Raw genomic sequence first — 19,475 nt, 5'->3', positions numbered from 1 at the left:
ATGGAAAGAACCTAGATGTCCATCAACGGACGAATGGATAAAGAAGATGTGGTATATATACACAATGGAATACTATGCAGCCATCAAAAGAAATGAAATCTTGCCATTTGCAACGACGTGGATGGAACTAGAGGGTATCATGCTTAGCGAAATAAGTCAATCGGAGAAAGACAACTATCATATGATCTCCCTGATATGAGGGAGAGGAGATGCAACATGGGGGGTTAAGGGGGTAGGAGAAGAGTAAATGAAACAAGATGGGGTTGGGAGGGAGACAAACCATAAGTGACTCTTAATCTCACAAAACAAACTGAGGGTTAATGGGGGGAGGGGGGTTGGGAGGGGGGGTGGGATTATGGACATTGGGGAGGTATGTGCTATGGTGAGTGCTGTGAAGTGTGTAAACCTGGAGATTCACAGACCTGTACCCCTGGGGATAAAAATATATTATATGTTTATAAAAAATAAAATTAAAAAAAAATCTACTAAAAAAAAAAAAAAGAAGATGCCTGTGTTGTGACCTGGGGCAGCAGTTTAAATCTTAGTTCAGAGAACCTCAGATCTGAAATCTCAGAGGCAATGGAGGGGATTATGCAATCACTGTTGGGGAATACTGGGCGAGAAGAGGTGACAAGCTGGGGCTGTGTCATCAAGGATGAGGGTGCAGATTGCAATTAAGGGTGTAAGGCATTGTGTGCAAAAGGAGTACTTGCATTCCTATGCAAAGTTTTGGGACTTGATAGATGGACAATGATGCAGGGAAAGGGACAATTTCCAGTCTCAGGAAGGATCTGCAAGAGGCTCAAAAGTCAACAGGGTGGTGGCAGCTCTGTGCCCCAAAGGATGTATGGACTGCACCCTGGGATGCCCTTTCTCTTCTGCTCCAACCAATAAGGAAAGGGCGCCTGGGTGGCTCAGTCATTAGGTCGGCCTCTGGCTCTGGTCGTGATCCCAGGGTCCTGGGATCTAGCCTCGCATTGGGCTCCCTGCTTGGTGGGAAGCCTGCTTCTCCCTCCGCCTGCATCTCCCCCTGCTTGGTTTCCTGCTCTCACTGCCTCTCTCTGTCAAATAAATAAAATCTTAAAAAAAAAATAGGGAACACTGGCCAATGGGGAGAGGTGGTGGGCAGGGACATTTATTCCCCCAGCATCCACATGGCAGCACTGCAAGCCTGGCTGCTTTTGACTGCCTTGTTTCTTCAGATTTAGGGGTGGCAAAGGTGGTTCTCCACAATTACCAACACCTTGGTACTGTGCTATCCATTGAGGTCTTTCTCTATCCTGCCTACACCTTTGCAAATAGTTGATTCTCATTGTGGTAGTTGTGTTCTATAACTGGGTGTGTGTGCGCGCGTGCGTGTGTAATGTTAATAACAACAGTCAGTGGGTGGGGAACCTGCATTCATCTAAGAGGGGAGTTCAGATTTTGCTGGGAGTGCAGGCTTTAGATGCAGGGATTAAAATTTTAGCTCTTCTGTTTCGTAGCTGTGTAACATTGGGCAGTCACCATTCTACAAGTCTTACACAGTATCCTTATGACAAGATTTTGAGGTGGATGCTGTAATTCTTTCCATTTTACCGGTGAAGACACTGAGGCCAGAGAGGGAGAGTGACTTGCCCAAGGCTACACAGTTGAAATTGGGAGCTGGGATTTGAACCCCAGAAATCTGGCGCCCAGATCCAGCCTGTTAACTCCTAGGATACGCTGCCCATAACGTGTTGGAGGGTAAGTGATTGATGTACAGTAGGTGCCTAATAAATGGTAATTATTGTCATTTTTATTATAATTCTGCTAGAGGATGTTTTGAGGGAGGGTAGGTCTGGCAAGGGGGAGGCCCATTGAGCTGTAAGTCTCAGCTCCTCAGGTCCAGCCAGAACTGGGCCGGAAGACTGCGGCAGGGGGCGAGTCTGTCACTTGGAGGCAGCGTCTGGCTCCGCGCGGGGCGGCGGTGTGCACGGGTCCCAGTCGTTGACTAGGCGCTGCGCCTGCTCATAGCACATGTGCGGGTGCCGCTGGCGGAGGCGCAAGCGCACTACATTGTAGTCCACTTCATACCCGATCTTCTTGCATTTGAGACTCCCGGTGAGGTTCTTGTGCGTGGCGAGCAGCTCCTTCAGGTTTTTTTCCACGTGCGAGATGTGGCGCTGCAGCTTGTCAGTGCCCTGGGGAGGGGGCGGGACTGTGCTGCGGGCCAGGCAAACCGGACGGAGCAAGGGCCGCGCGGCACTGTCGCGGGTGGGCTAACACGCCTGGGCCAGATGTGCGTGTGAAAGGAGCACACCTTTAAGAAGGGGCGGGCCTCAGAAGGGGAGGAGCACACCTGGGCCACGTGTTCTTGCGGAAGGTCCCCGCCTGGGAAGGAGCACCGGAGGAGAGGCGGGCAGAGATTGGGGGCAACACGCTTGTGCCAGAAGCCCTTGAAAGAACCTGCGACCGGCGGGCCTGTGGGGGCGGCGGGGTACGCACCTGCACAGTGAGGGGCGGGGCGGACCTGGGATGTGGGAGAGCATCTGGGCAAGGAGTGCCTGAAGGAGCTAGGCTGAAAGAGGGCCGTTTCATGAGGGGGGTGAGGCGGGGAGAGGTTGAGAGGAATTTTTTGAGACAGGTGTGGATACCAGAGGGCCTCCTTCTCATGGGAATTGAAGGACTGGCAGAACTGGGTCAGATGTGCTTGAGGAAGGGGTGTCATCGGGATGGGGCTGAGCCTAAGAGGCCGGGAAGGCGAGGAAGGGGCCACTGAGAGGGTACCTGGGCGAGGCGCGAGGCTTCGGGGAGTTGGGTGCCCACGTGTCTCTGGTACACTCGAACCAGAGGTCTATCCAGTTTCTCTCGAGTCTCCAGGTGACGTTTTGACACAGGACCCTGGCGGAGTGTGGGGAGGAGGAGCAGTGAGGCCCAGGCTAGGCGAGCAACCCCGGCCCCACCCCCGCACACTCTTGCGCCCCAGCACACCTTGATTAGGCCACGAGTGATGTACATTTCCTGGCTGAATTTCGTGCACCGATGGATAGTTCCCCTCATTAGTCCTAAGGTCATATTCATTCTTTCCTGGGTGGGTGGGAGCACAGAGGGGTCACATTGGCTTCCAGACTCCTCTGCTCCTGCGTCCCTCTCTCTGTAATCAGCTCTAGTCCACCCTAGTCTCCCGCCACAAACTACGAGTAGCACACGCCGCTCCTACCTTCAGTTCCAAGGTCTCACGCATCTTCTGTGCCAGAGAGGCGCACACGCGATTGCTTATTTCTTGTTGTTGTTCCTGGACATCCTTCTCGTTCTTTGTCATTTCTAGCAAGGTGTCCTTGGACTCCATCAACAGTCGCTTGGCTTCATCCAGCGCCGTGGCGCACTCTGCGGGCAGGGTGGGGTCATGCGTGGAGAACCAAGGCCTCCTTTTCCCCATCCTGGTTGTCTGAGTCCCCCTTTCTATGCTCATGTTGTGTTGGGCCCTGGGTGAGGGGATTTACTGAAAGGAATTGTAGCAAGTCCAGGGGAGGGGCTGTTTGTGGAGTTGGCATAAGTAGTGTCCCAGATTGACTGAAGGAGTACTCGCCCGCAGGTGTGTGGGAAGCAGGAGTGTGCAAAGGCAAGAGCTAATCAAGAACATGGCCTCAGTGGATACGGGTTCTCAGTCTTCTCACTTGGTCAGGAGGAGGGGGATTCCCCAGAGAAGGCAGTGGCTGAGAAGCAGAGGCCTAGTGGGCACCCAAGGGTACCTACAACAGTGGACTCATTTCTGTGGGGGCTTACCTGGGGTATAGGTGCCCACAGGGTCTGGGGGAGGTGTTTTCTGGCCCTGAGGGCGCACGGAAGGGATGTGGGAGAGGTTCACCCAGGAGTGACGGCCAGCCTGCTCCAGAACTTTATCCAGTGGCTGATTCATTAGGTCCACAGCTTGGAGCCTCTCCTTGCAGCAGAAGGCCAGAGTGTCACGGCAGGATGCCAGGGCCTGGGGGCAAAGAAGCAGAGAGGGGCAGAGAAAAAGGCAGAGTGTGAGTGGGGAGGTTGCCAGAGGTGGCTGGAAGAAATTTCTCTGCTGGGGCTGCAAAACGTTTCCAGCTCCAAACTGACCCTCTCCAGGTATTGTTGCTGGGAGAAAGAATTGACTTCCAGGTGGAAGCTCAGACACTCCCCAAACCCCTCCTCCTGTCCAGAAGCCTTCAGTGATCCCTGGGTGGAAAGGGGAGGAGCTGAAGGGACCAGTGGCAGCTTCCCTGTCCTGGGTGTCATTTTCTTTTGGGTTCTGTGCCTGGCTTTGCTCTGGCACTGCGAGAACCAACCCCCCCTTCAGTTGTTCCACCTGTAAAGAGGAGAGGTGGCACTGGCTGAACCTACATGAATCGTTTTCCTGTACTAGTACTTTGCTCCTCAGCTGCCTTCAAGGCGGATCCCCTCCCCTAGCCTCAGGGTCTCTTCTCTGCTCTTATTAGCATTGGGAACCCTCAGCTGTCTTCAGAGTATCGCCCTCACCAACATCTATCTCTTCTGAACTCCTACTCCCATCCAAACCACACTTCTGCCATTATAAAATGAAGCATATTGCATTTTTTTGATACTTGCTGTTATTTGAAAGTTATATTAAAACAAGTCTTTTGTATATAGATCCATATATACCCATATATTTATCCATATAAATCATATATATATCTCCACACATTAAAACAAGTCTTTTGTGGCCATCTGTACCCCAATGTTTATAGCAACAATGGCCACGGTCACCAAACTGTGGAAAGAACCAAGATGCCCTTCAACGGACGAATGGATAAGGAAGATGTGGTCCATATACACTATGGAGTATTATGCCTCCATCAGAAAGGATGAATACCCAACTTTTTTTTTTAAGATTTTATTTATTTATTAGACAGACAGAGATCACAAGCAGGCAGAGAGGCAGGCAGAGAGAGAGAGAGAGGAGGAAGCAGGCTCCCTGCTGAGCAGAGAGCCTGATGCGGGGCTCGATCCCAGGACCCTGAGATCATGACCTGAGCCGAAGGCAGAGGCTTTAACCCACTGAGCCACCCAGGCGCCCCAAATACCCAACTTTTGTAGGAACATGGATGGGACTGGAAGAGATTATGCTGAGTGAAATAAGTCAAGCAGAGAGAGTCAATTATCATATGGTTTCACTTATTTGTGGAGCATAACAAATAGCATGGAGGACAAGGGGAGATGGAGAGGAGAAGGGAGTTGAAGGAAATTGGAAGGGGAGGTGAACCATGAGAGACTATGGACTCTGAAAAACAATCTGAGGGTTTTGAAGGGGTGGGGGGTGGGAGGTTGGGGGAACCAGGTGGTGGGTATTAGAAAGGGCACGGATTGCATGGAGCACTGGGTGCAGTGCAAAAACAATGAATACTGTTACGCTGAAAAGAAATAAAAAATTAAAAAAAAAGGAGAGAAATAAAAAAAACCACAAGTCTTTTGTGTGTATATATCCATATATAAATGTATATATATTTATTATGTATTTATATAGGGAGTATATATATTTATTATGTATTTATATGTGGATATATATTATATATTTATATATTGTGTATTTATATATTATATATTTATTATGTATTTATAATATGTATTTGTAATACATTATGTATTCATAGTACATTATGTATTTATATAATATATTATGTATTTATTGTGTATTTGTAACACATAATACATAATACATAAAATATATATTTATTTATATATTATCCACATATAAATATATATATCCATATATAAATACCACCCTCATCAAAATATAGAATATTTCCATCACCCCAAAAATATCCCTGGTGTCCCTTCCCTCCTCCCTTAGTAAAGCTGCCTTGCTGATTTGTTTGCCTGTTCTTTAAGGTCTCCATAAACTACAGCCTATGGACTGGCTGCCTCTTTTTGTAACTAAAACTTTAATAGAATACAGCCGTGCTCATTCTCGTGCATATTTTCTCTGGCTCTTTTTGCTACACTGGCCTAATTGAGCAGTTGTAACAGAGACTGCATTTTGCACGAAGCCTAAAATATGTACTATTCAGCTCTTCAAGAAAATGCTTTTGAAATCTAGAACTTCGTATAAATGGAACCACACAGTGTGTATCCTATGTCTAGCTTCTTCTGCTGAATATAATCTCTTTGGGGTTCATCCACTTGAGTAAAAAATAGATTTAAAAGATCATTCATTTATTCAAATATTCATCAAGTTCCTCCTGTGTGCTGGGCAATGTAGCAAGGTGTAGGGAATGCAGTGGAAAAAACTGATCCAGTTCCCGCCCCAAAGAAGTGATGGGGTCAACATGTGTAGACAAGATGTGCTAATGAGAGGGTCAAAGAAATGGAGATTATCTGGAGGGGTGCATGGGATCCAGAGGTTGTGTGTGTGTGTGTGTGTGTGTGTGTGTGTGTGTGTGTGATTAAATAGACAACAAAATTTGCCATTTTAACCATTAAGTGTAGAGTTCAGTGTAGAGTTAGTTCAGTGTAGAGTTCACTGCCACTATCCATTTCCAGAAATTCTTTTTCATCATCCCAAACAGTTCTGTACCCATTAGAGAATAATTCCCCTTTTGTTCACTGTTGAGAATAATCCAATAAAGATGGAAGTATTGGTGTTGCAGGAGAATGGGGAGAAAGCGGATGCAGAGGTAGATGGAATTATATCATTGGCAGGGAATAATGAGAGAGATTCTCTTTAGTGGCTTCTATGCATTGGGGTCATTCACTGAGAATAAGAAAAGCAGAGAGCTGGAGAGAGGTTTGAAGCAAGAGAAAGTATGAAATAACTTCCCCAGTGGGACAAGAAACCTTCTAGACACACATGGTGAGACCCCTGGGAAATTTCTGAATGCCAATTTGCATTCATGATCTGACGTTGAAACAGGTCTGTTTGGTTGTAAGAATTTTTCTCCAGAAATATGTACATCAGGCCTCTCCAGTGGCCCTTCTCAGTTTCCATCTATGTCTGTTTTTTCCCCAACTCTCCATTCCCATTTCTCTCTTGCAAACCCTTCCCTACAGGGCCCACCCTCAGGGTCTTCTCCCTTGTCAGTTTTGGACTTTCTTGAAGGATTTTTCAGGACTCACCAGATTTAAAGGAATATGACAGTGGCCTGGGGAGTTGGTGGGGTGAGCACCAGAAGGGTTCAGCACCACGGACAGTGGTGCACCAGCTCCTTAATTTCCTCCCCCAACCTCACCCACTACCCTGATCTGTCTCTTATTTGAATGTCCTTATAATGTGAACTCTGTGAGGGCAAGGCCAGCTCTGTCTTTGTCCCCAATGCCAAGCATGGAGCCCAGACACCAGGATTTTGGATTAATATTTGTCAAATAGTTGAGTCAAAAGCACACACATGTTACCAGCTAACTTAAACCAGTTCCAAAGACTTATCAAACTTGGCTGCCCTCTCACCTCTATTAGTGCCCTTATAAAGAAGTCCTTATTGCAAGAATGAAGAATGTAGTGACAGACCATCTCTGGCTGGAGCCAACAAAGACTGAACACATATTACAGTGTAAAGAGCTAGGCTCAAGACCTGACCTGAATCATAAGGAAGTTTTCCCACTTCCTGGTATATATCCAAAGAAGATCAGGGTCTCAAAGAGATAGCTGTAGTCCATGTTCATTTTAGCATTATCCACAATATCTAAGATGTGGAAACAATCTAAGTGTCTCTTGACAGATGAGTGGATAAAGAAAATGTGAAATATATTATTACAATATTAGTGTATTAATCAAAACATTGATATCTTAATATATTATAAAATAATGATATAAAATGATATAGTAATATAATATGTAATATTATATATAATATATATAATATATTGTATTATATATCATATATAGAAATTATATTATATGTAATATGATATAATATACAATAATTGTATAATAATTATATAACGACATTACATAATATAATTATATTTTATATAATGTGGAAGCCATGTAAAATTTATAATAATAAATTATATAATTATATTATATAAGATACAATATATAAAAATATAAGATAATTATAATTAATATGTATTAAAGATAACATATATATTATATATTATATATGTTATATATTATGTATTATATTGCAGTATACAGTATACTATATATTAGTATATATAGAATACCTTATATAGGATATGTTATAATATATAGTACAAAGCCTATACTATATTGTTATAGAATATATTAATATGTAATATAATATATAACAACATAAATTATATAATAGATAATAACTAGTTTATATGTTACAAAATTATTATATAATTATATTTGTATTATTATATAGTTATATATGTATTATGTTAATATAGAATAACAGTATATGATATAGAATATGTAATGTAATATGTATATAATAAAATATATACAATGGAATATTATTCAGCCTTAAAAAAGGACAGCTTGCCATTTGTGACAACATAGATGAGTCTGGAGGTTCATTATTAGGCTAAGTGAAATAAGTCAAATGCAGAAGGATCTCGATTATAGTTGCCTTATATTTAAAAGTCAAATTCATAGTGCCAGAGCATAGAATGGTGGTTGCTAGGGCCTGGGGCAGGGGAGGGAGAAATGGGGAGATGCTGGTCAAGGGCACAAAGTTTTAGCTCTGCAAGAAGATTAAGTTCTGGAGATCTAATATAGAACAATGTGACTACAGACAACAACACTATTTTATAATTGAAATTTGCTAAGAGTTTGGATCTTAAGTGTTCTCACCACACAAACATAAAGGTAACTATGTGATGTGATGAATATGTTAATTACCTTGATTATGGTGATTATTTCACAATGCATACATTTATCAAATCATCAAGTTGTGTTAAATATATCCAATTTTAAATGGTCAGTTATACCTTGGTAAAGATGGAAAGCAAAAAGATGCCTGAGCTGAAGCTACTGCCCTGCTGTTGGCCAGCCCTATGCCTTGGGTGAGTCCGTCTCTCTCTGAGCCTCACTTTCCCTATCTCTAATGAGGGGATCATAATTCATATTTTACAGGAGAGTTTTAAGAAGTTAACTCGGTGACTGCACAGGGCACTACACAGAAGGGTGTTCATTGTTATCTTGGGGCCCAACTCATCTCTCAGAGCCTCAGTTTTCCCATTGCACAAAGTGGAAATACAATGAGTGTCAGGGCAGTGGGTTGAGGGTTTGCTGTGGCTACAGTCCCCAAGGTGAGAGCAGTTCACCCATTCGGATCCAACTCCAGCCCTCCCAACTTGGCCCTAGGTATTCTCAACCTTGAGCAGGGTCTCTGATTTTTCCATATCTTTTTCCATCTTCCTCTTCATGCTCTTTAGCTCCTCCTTCTCCCAGTTAAGCATACTGTCAGCTTTGTCAGGGACCTAGAAAACAAGGAGAGAATCTCTCACATCTTCCAGAGGGGGCTGGAGGGAGATTTCTCCTTTGAGGGTAGTAGAGGGTTTGCTAACTCCATAAACTTCAAGTTTGGAGAATGGAATTGGGGGTGCTCTCACTCTTTGGAGACCTCACTCTGAGAAGGCTTTATTCTTTCAAGGGGGCTCTCACTTGGGGGGGGGGTCTTTAGAGAGTAGGGCTGGGAGCTTCTCCCTTTTATGGATAGGAGTCCAGTGAGATGGGATGAAGGTGATTTGGGGAGAGGTTGTTCTCATTCTCTGGGGTTGGGGGTCCCCCTTCCTTGGTGATGGTCTTATCCTCTCTCCCTGACCGGAAGTAGAGGGGACTCATCATAGGAATGATGAGGAGTTGCCTTTTTGGGTTCTTAGTATCTGGATTTGGGGGCTGGGGGTAGGAATCTCACCTGGTGTGTGGGGTTTTCATGTCACCTTAGGGAGGTTGGAATGTTCCCCACTTTTGGGATGATGGTCTTCAGTTTCACTTTAGAGGGAGGATTTCATCAGGACTGAGACTAGGGCTCTCACTCTTTTCTCTGGCTAGGGACTTAGTAGTTCTCAGGTGCAGGGGCTTGGAGTCCGAGGGTTTCAACCGGTAGGCAGGACCTGGTCTCTTCTCCCCAGACAAGGTCTGAGGAGGGTTTCTCACATTCTGACGCTTTCGGGGAGGACTTGGGATTTAAAAAATCATTTCGAGGAGGGATGCCTGGGTGGCTCAGTCCATTAAGTGCCAGACTCTTGATTTCAGCTCAGGTTGTGATCTCAAGATCTTGAGATTGAACCCCACATTGGGCTCCATGCTCTGTGCAGAGTCTGCTTGTCCCTGCCTGTCCCTCTGCTTGCTCTCTCTTTCTCAAATAAACAAAAATCTTAAAAAACAAAACAGAACAAAACACCATTTTGAGCAGAGTTTCATGGGTTAGGACGAGGACATCACCCACTCTCCTCAGTGTGGGACTTTGGGTGTGTTTTCACTGGAATTGGGACATTGAGGGTCTTGAGCCCATGGGAGGGTCTCACTTTCTGGGCCTGAGGCTGGGTGGGTGATTTCATACCTGGCCTGGGGGCTGTGGTTGCTGTTTGGGAAGAATTTCATCTAGTCTGATTCAGAGTCCCACCTTCTCTCCTGGGCTGGGAGACTGGAATAGATACTCTCTTTGGGGGAAGGGGAGTGAGGATCTATCCCCTTGGGAGGTCACCCTCTGGGCTCGGAATCGAGGCACCTCCTCTTGGGAGCGTCCTCATCTTCTTGTGCCCTCACTCTCTGGGAGCTGGGGCCTGGGGTGCAGGTGGGCGTTCTCTCTACGGGGAGGGGTTTTCCCCAGGCCAAGCATCTGGGAGCTGAGGCCTCGGGCTCTGAGAGGGCAGGGGAGATGGTCCCACCTTCTCAGACTTGGGCCGGTAGCCCCGAAGCTTGCCGCTCTGCTGGTTAATGAGCAGGCCTTTGCGCACTTCGCTGAGCCTGCGGTCCGTAGCCTCCCGCTGCCGAAGCAGCAGCCGCAGCTGCCCATTGATCTGGTGCTGCGCACGGCACAGGCGGGCAGCCGTGAGGCGCGCCCCGCGCGCGTGCGCGTGCACCACCTCCGCAGTCTGCAGGGCCCGCGCATCGCGGTGCATGGGCAGCGGTAGGCGGGCGTGCCAGGCGGGGGGCTTCATCTTGCCCTTCCACAGCGTGACGCCCTCGCCCGGCGGCGGCTTCTCTAAGGTGCCGCCACCCTTAAGCATCTCCACGCGGAAGCGCCAGGGCAGGATGTAGGCAGCGCGGCAGAGGTGGCGCGCCACGTGCGGATCCCTCACGCTGTCCTTGGGTTGCCACATGGTCACTGCCTCCTGCCCGCAGCGGTCGGTCAGGTGGTGCGCCTTCCGCGTGATGGCTTTGGCTGCCTCGCGCCATGCTGGAGTCCCTACGCGCGTGTCCTGGCTGCGCTCAGCTGGGGGTACCAACACGGGCATTGTCCCTGCTTGCTCTCTCGGCCTGGCCCGGGTGCCTCCACGGGGAGGGGCAGGGACTCCCAAAGACGCGCCAACTCCTTCCTGGCCTGAACAGCGAGTGAAACGGAGTGCCCATCACCATGACGACGGGGGCAACAGCGCAGAAGCAGTTCCACAGATGGGGGAGGGGAAAGGCTACAGAGAGGCGTGGACGGAGTCTTTGCTTTGGAACGTGGCCCTGGTGGTTTGGAATCTGGTTTGGAATCCTGGCTCCTTGAGAAAGCCGACCTCATTTAGCACACCTCTCTCTGTTCCTTCCTATCCCCAGCAACATAGGCCTTCTTCCAACCCTTGGGGCACACTAAGCGCTTTCCCACCCCAGAGCCTCACACTCATGGTTCCTTTGGGTGGCGTACTCCTTTCCAGGTCCTTTCCAAGGCTGACTCTTCTCCAATCTTCAAAACCCAGCTTAAGTATCACTATGTCAAAAGGCTCTTTCATTAGTACTATCGTTAAGCCCAACTCTTCTTTCCCATCACTCAGGATTCTTTTTCTTTCTTTCTTTCTTCCTTCCTTCCTTCCTTCCTTCCTTCCTTCCTTCCTTCCTTCCTTCCTTCCTTCCTTTCTTTCTTTCTTTCTTTCTTTCTTTCTTTCTTTCTTTCTTTCTTTCTTTCTTTCTTTTTTTTTTCTCTGTGCAGGCCACAGAAACAGAAAAGATGGCCTAGCAGTCAGAATCGCAGCCAAAAAATAAAAAGTCATGCTGTGGCTCTTGAGAACATCGTGCTCTCAGCTGTGTTGTCTGTCTTGGAGGCTGCCAGAGCAGGGAGTCACCTGTCTGTGGCATTTGCTTCTTTACTTTTCTGGTCTAAGCTGGCAGCCTCTAACTGATTGAACCTGTATCACATGGCCATGCCCTTGCTGCAAGGGAATCTGGGAAAGTGAGTCATGTCTGAACTTCCTGTTTCTATGGCAGGAAGGAGAACTTAATGTCCTACTGAGACTCATCTGATGTGGATTTTCTTCAATATAGGAAGCAGGTTAGAGTCTGGGGAAGAAAAAAGAGAGGACAGCTCTCCATCCCTCTCCCATTAGTCTCTACCACATCATTTTGTTTGTTTCTTTCTAGCAGTGGCATTTTTACTTGAGCATTTGGTAGGCACCTCTAACTCAACAGGTCCAAAACCAAACTTTTGCTTAATCTTCCTGATCTTTTCCTCCACTAGTATTGCTTGATCTGACAGTTGACCCATCGTTCACCCCAGTTGCTTATGTTAAAAAGTTAGAAGCTTCCTTAATTTTTCATGTCTGTAGCCAACCCATTAACAAGTTCTGCCAGCCCTACTTTAAAAATTTATCCCCAGGATGATCATCCTTTTCTCCATTGCTACCACCAACATTATTATTTTTTTTCAAAGATTTTATTAATTTATTTCGAGAGACAGAGAAAGAGAGTGTGTGTGAGCGTGGAGACGGGCAGATGGCGAGGGAGAGAGAGAAACTCAAGCAGACTCTGTGCTGAGTGTAGAGCTAGACTTGCAGCTTTATCTCATGACTCTGAGATCATAACATGAGCTGAAATAAATAGTCAGACACTCAATGGGCTGAGCCACCAGGCATCCCAACAATCAATTCTTATTCTTGCTCCCATTCTCATGTCTCATTTACATGATCTCTCTGCCTATACCTGCCCCCCCTTGTCTCCTCCAATTCATTCTCCACACCACAGACAGCACCATATTTTAAACTAGAGCACATCCTTTTCTTACTTAAAACTCTTAAGTGAATGTCACTGTACTTAGAACAAAATCCAAATTCTTTACTCACAAGGCTCTGCATGACCTGACTTTTCTCACTTCCCTGAACTAACTCACCTTCTACCTCCCATCCCCAGGCCCACTCACTGTGCTCTAGCTTCCCTGGGTATCTTTGAATTCCTCTAACACATCACGTTAGTTCCTAGCTAGGGCCTTTGCATATGCTATTATCTTTTGCTCAGATATCTTTCCCTTAAGATTTTTGCCTGACTCGGTTCTTCGTGTCCCTCAAGGAGGTCTCACCACTTAGGTATTCCTTGTCTACTTACACAAAAGTATCTGTCTTAGTCTTACAGTTCCTTCATACAGTATCTTCATAGCACTCATTACTACCTGAAAGTCTCTTATCCATTTGTATCCTTTTGATTTTGGATCTTCCCCCACCTCTCCTAGAAGGAACCTTGCTCTCAAATGCCTGGCACAGCTCATGGCATATATATAGTAGGTTCTCAATACACATGTGATGAAGGAATGGATGGTAGTCACATGCTGTGATCATTTTATTTGTTTCCTTTTCTTTTTTAAAATTTATTTATTTATTTGAGAGAGGGAGAGAGAGCACACGAGTGGAGGCTGGGACAGAGGGAGAGGGAGAGAGAATTCTCAAGCAGACTCCCTGCTGAGCATGGAGCCTGACACGGGACTGGATCCCAGGACCCTGAGATCATGACCTGAGCCAAAACCAAGAGTCAGACACTTAACCAACTGTCTTTTTTTTTTTTTTTGTGAGATGAAATTCTCATGAACAAAATTAATGATGTTAAAGCACACAATTCAGAGACATTTAGGATATTTATGGTGTTGTGTAACCACCAGCTCTATCTAGGTCCACAACATTTTCATCATCCCCACATAAAACCCTATACCCATCAGCAGTCACTTCCTATTCCCACCCCCCCAACTTCCCCACCCCGCTCTAGGCATCCACTAGTCTACTTTCTGTCCCCATGGATTTGCCTGTTCTCATATTTCATTTAAATTAATCATACACTGTGACCCTTTCTGTCTGTCCTCTTTCTCTTAGCATAATGTTTTTGAGGTTTGCCCATGCTGTATCATGTAGAAGTTCTTCATTCCTCCCTCCTTATGACCAGATCCCATTATATTTATATACCACAACTTTGTTTATCCATTGATAGACATTTAATTTTTTTTAACTTATCTCCTTGGTTCCTTTTCCTCATCAGACTGTGAGTTTTAAGAGGGTATCATGTTGCCTGTCTTATATGCTACTGTCCATGTGATCCAGCACAGATCGTGGTTCCTAGTAAGTACTCAATAAACATTTATTAAATGAATATATGAGTAAGGGAATGAGTATGTTTTTTCTTGTTCAGTGATTGAGAGGTGCAAGGATGAAGAGGGAATGAATGGCTTTGCAAAACAAGGGATCATTCAGTAATGGGGAGGGGTAAGATGGTCAACTGGAGCCTCTCAGGCCAGCCATGCTGGAGAACTACCAGGTCACCAGGAAGTGATGGAGGCAGGTGACATTTGGTGATGGAGACTTGTTTCCAGGATTTATAAGAATGTGGATTTAGCAGAGTTGCTGGGACCAGTGGTATCTGGCTCAACAAACAGCTCTTCATTAGAGTCAGGATAGTGCTGTGGTTAGGATTATGGAGCTGGATGGCTTGGATTCACATTATGATTCTGACATAATGTTTGTGTCATCTTGGAAAAGTCAGTGACATCTCTGTGACTCTATTTCCTCATCTGTCAACTAGGATAATAGGATCATGGCATGGATTAAATGTGACAGTATGAGAAAAGAGCTTAACATGATGGCTCACATAGAATAAGCATGATTCAAGAGATTACTTTTCATTTTTAGTAATTGAATGAATAAATGAATGAGCTACTCTAACACCAGGAGAGGCAGAGAGGGTTTCCCAAAGAACCAGGGAGACAGCCCACTTGGGACAGCATTCTGTACTCAACGTTTGCTTTGTCCATTAGGTGCTTCTATTTTCCCAAGCAGAGGATTGTACTGTGTTGGTTCACTGACTGGTGTACAGAACACATTCCCACCAAGCTACTAAGGGACACCTGAGGAGGCTTTTTTATGCCAGACTGCATACAAAAGATTTGGGCTCTAACAAGCATCTCTGGTGAAATTCATTAGGGTTCTGAGTAGGGGATGCAGTCTGTTCTGTTCTGGCTTTCTGTTGGCTCAACCCATTCACGTCAACATACTCCTAATGTATACCACCATTTTTTGAACATTGAAATAAGTGCACACTACTGCTCAGTGCTCAATGAGCAAACATCTCATTTTCATTTTTTGATCCAAGTTTGACTGTATCAACTTCTAAAATTCATCTCTGGTTCCTGGCTCTGATGGCCTATTTTAGATACTTTTCTCTAGTCTCATACATGTATGTGTGTGTTTGAGCAACGAATGAACCATCTTCTGCTCTGCTCTGCCTGCTGGTCACAGCCTCGATGGGCACCTGTTAAAAAAACTCAATATTTGTGTCCTCCCAAACATTTGTGTATGTTAAATTCTAATGCTTCATGTGACGATATTAGGAGGTGGGGCCTTTGAGAGATCACTAGGTAATGAGGGTGGAACTCTTATAAATGAATGTAGGGCCTTACAAAAGAGACCGGAAGAGAGCTTCCTTGCCCCTTCTTCCATGTGAAGGCACAGGGAGAAGATGGCTGTCTATGAACCAGGAAGTTCTCATGAGATGGTGAATCCACTGACATCTTGATCTTGGATGTCCTAGCCTCCAGAACTGGGAGAAATACATTTCTGTTGTTTATAAGCCACATTGTTTATGGTATTCTGTTATAGCAGCCCAAACACACCAAGACAGCAGGTGCTTGGAAAGAACCACGGCAGCGCTGGGATTAGGCTTCAGTCTCCAAGAGCTTCAACTACGTGTGGCTGAACAGAAATGATGAAATTCAGGGGCATCTGGATGGCTCAGTTGGTTAAGCAACTGCCTTTGGCTCAGGTCACGATCTTGGAGTCCTGGGATCCTCGTGTTGGGCTCCCTGCTCAGCGGGGAAGCTGCTTCTCCCTCTGACTTCTCCCCTCTCCTGCTCTCTCTCATATTCTCTCTCTCTCAAATAAATAAATAAAATCTTTAAAAAAAGGAAATGATGAAATTCAGAATATGCCTCAGAAACATTTATATACATGAGCAGAGGACTAAGAAAATTTTTCACTACTTTTCAAATACAAGTCACTCTCTTAAGTTAATAAATAATCTTGTTTTTAAGCTACAAAAGTAACAGAATACAAGTTGTGCAAAATGTGTAAAATACAGAAAAAAATAAAATGAGGAGAAAAAGAATCATCTGTAATTTTATCATCCAGAGACATCTATTATGAACATGTTTTGATTTTACTCTATTTCCCTATACTCCTTCCCCCATAACTACAGTTACATTTATACACATCTCCTTCCTCCCAATATACCGAAGTTCAAATATTTCTAACTCAGCCCAATGGGGAATAATATTTGTGAAATTAGCTCTCTGATTTTTATAATGAAGAATGTTTTACAGCAACTCCTTTTTGCAGCTGTCTTTGCTGCATTCTTACATCTTGCATTCTACCCAACAAGTACTGTGAAAAGTGGGGAACAGAGTTTTGCCCTTGGATTAAATAGTGTGGAATTGCAGGGTATATGAGGAAGAAGAACCTTCTAAAACTTCTAGCTTTTCTTTCCTTTGGTATTACATGGAGATGCCCTTCACTCTGAAATTTTGGTAGGTAATTATCAGAGACCCCTTTTTAGGTTCCCCGATGTCTTCCCTTCTGGGGCACCAAGTTCTACTTTTAGTAGGTGCCCCCCTTTCTCTTGGAGATAATCACATCAATTGGTCTCTCATTCCAGGGGGATATGACCTAGAATCAATTTTGTCTTTGAGAAATGAGGTCACTCTCCTGGGGGAGGTGTCAGGAGACAGTGGGAAGCCCCAGGCTGGCAGAAGAGGTTCTTCCTGGTTCTTCCCAGTCACCTCCTGCAAAGGTGCTGACCATATTGTTGGTAAGGGATAAGGACTGGTCCCTATGACTCTAGTCCCCATAAGTCCCTTGAAATGGTTCAGACGAAAGGTCGTCTTACAACAAATTCTGTAGTTTCTTTTCTGTCCCATTCAACTTGACCTCTAGGTACCATTTGAAATTATCAACCACCTGGAACTTGACTCTCTTCCCCTATACTCGTCACACCTTTCCCCTTTTGCCTCTAGTCTTGGTCCTTCATGGGATGGTTGTCTGCCATCCACCTATCAAGTGTAAAGTTCTTCAGGTGAGTTAGGCAGCCTTGAAGATGGCTCCCAATGGTCTCTACCTTTTGGTCTTCATGCCTTATGTAATCTCCTCCCTTGGAGTGTGGGTTGGATCTCATGACACTTCTAACCACTAGAATATGGCAAAAGTGATAAGACGCCACTTCCGAAGTAAGTTATAAAGAGATCATGGCTTTTGTCTTGCTCATTCTTTCAGAAATGGAGAAGCCCACATGGCAAGAAACTGAGGGAGCCTCTGGCTATCAGCCAGCAATGACCTGAATCCCTCAGTGCAACATCCCACAAGGAACTGAATTCTGCCAACAACCACATGAGTGAGCCTAGAAACATATTCTTTCCCAGTCTATCCTTGGGAAGAGAGTGCAGTGCCAGCTGACATCATGTCTTCAGATTGGTTAGAGACTGAACTAGTGGACCTAGCTAAGCCATGCCCTGATTCACAAGAACTCACTTAATAAATATCTGTTTTTTTAAGTCGCTGAGTTTGGGATAATCTGTTATATAGCAATAGCTAACTAATACATTAGGCTTCCATCCCCCATTTGCTTCTCATTTCTCACCTTCTCCCTAGAAAAGCTCATCCACATCAGTGGATTCAGGTATTACTTGTTAGGTTAGGAAACTGTGGCTTTAGTCCAATGGGTAGATTCAGTGAGGTGAGCCTTAAGTTTAGAAGAGAATCCATATTTCTAACCATGATCTACAAGGTCCCAGTTCCTTACCACCTGGCTACATTTACTTTCCCATCTCCTGCCACTCTGTCTTCAAATCATGAGGGGTCAGCCATGCTAGTGCTCAGACTCTCCTCTCTGGAATGTTCTTCCCTCTCTGAGATATTCTCCTACATTTTTATATGTTTTACTCTCTCTCTCATCCTTTATGTCTCTGGTCAAATATTATATCCTAATGGGAACTTCCTTGACTATCTGATCTGAAGTACTACATAGCCATGCCACACTGGAACCCTCAGTCTCTTCATAGCACTTATCAGGTTGTGTTTGCCACCTCCCTTTCTAGATGTCAGCTCCTTGATAAGGATCTCATCTGCCTTAGTCATCACTGAATCCACGGTGCCAGCTGGGTTCTTGGCACGGAGCATGCAGACCCTTAATACCTACTTGTTGAATGACTGAAAGATGGTGGCCCTGCCGCTGTTGGATATAATCCATTGCATGGAGCAACCAAAAGGACTTTGTGCTGCTTCTGCCATATAAATTCCTGTTCTGGCCACTCAACTTCTAAGCATCCTTTTAATTTATAGGGGAATCCAAATTAAGGGGGAGGCAGGACTGTTGAAGGGTCTTACCTACTGTTGTAGGTTGAATTGTGTCCCCCCAAAGATAAGTCTTGACACCTGTGAATGTGGTCTTACTTGGAAATACGGTCTTAGCAGTTGTAATTAGTTGAGTTACCATGAGGTTATGTTGGAGTATGAGGGGCCCTTGATCCAATGACTGGCATCTTTATAAGAAGGCTATGTAAAGATGCAGAGACAGACACTAGACCCTGTAAATAAGAAGGCAGAGACTGGCGTGATACTTCTACAAGCTGAGGAATGCTAAGGATTTCTGGCAACCCCTAGAAACTGGAAGAAGCAAGGAAGGCTCCTCTCCTAGAACATTTGGAGGAAGCATAGCCTTGCTAACACCAGCACTTTGTTTTCAGACTTCTGGGCTCCAGAAGCATGGGAGAATATTGCTGTTATTTTAAGCACCCCCAGATTGTGGTAATTTGTAAGGCATTCTAGAAAACTAATATAATGGCATCTGCCCCTTTATTCTGGGGTCCCCTGCCTACTCCTGATCTATCTCTATGTGGCATTCCTGGTCACTTGGGCACACTGCAAGCATCTCTTCAGTGCTCAAAGTGCAGAACCAGAGAGGAATAGCATTTCCTCTCCTCACTATCTAAGTTCACCTTGTTGCTGGGTTTCCCACCTTAATCCTCCCTCCCCTGTGCTCCCATCTCATGCTGGAAATGCCTTTAAATGGAACCTTCCAGATTTCCCAAAGCAGCAAGCCTATGGATAGGGGCCACAAAGATATGTCTCCCGTGGTGCAGAGCAGGTTGGAAATAGTGGACTTGTGTGTGTGTGTG

The 19,475-nt window shown here is 45.2% G+C and overlaps 1 protein-coding gene across 1 annotated transcript; it reads right to left on the bottom strand.

The window, feature by feature from the left end:
- Nucleotides 1-1,910: 1,910 nt before the first annotated feature.
- Nucleotides 1,911-11,316, bottom strand: LOC111143742 (coiled-coil domain containing 105). Its single transcript, XM_022497575.1, has 7 exons — nucleotides 10,747-11,316; nucleotides 9,229-9,333; nucleotides 3,748-3,946; nucleotides 3,182-3,348; nucleotides 2,953-3,048; nucleotides 2,749-2,862; nucleotides 1,911-2,162 (listed from the first exon to the last, which is right to left on the bottom strand). The coding sequence occupies exons 1-7, from the start codon at nucleotides 11,314-11,316 to the stop codon at nucleotides 1,911-1,913; spliced, it is 1,503 nt and encodes a 500-aa protein (XP_022353283.1).
- Nucleotides 11,317-19,475: the final 8,159 nt, after the last annotated feature.

This window comes from Enhydra lutris, unplaced genomic scaffold (assembly GCF_002288905.1).
Source record: "Enhydra lutris kenyoni isolate GAN:26980312 unplaced genomic scaffold, ASM228890v2 scaffoldscaffold10, whole genome shotgun sequence".
NCBI lineage: Eukaryota > Metazoa > Chordata > Mammalia > Carnivora > Mustelidae > Enhydra > Enhydra lutris.
Note: the sequence above shows the minus strand (reverse complement) of the source record. Positions and strands in the feature narration are given on the sequence as shown.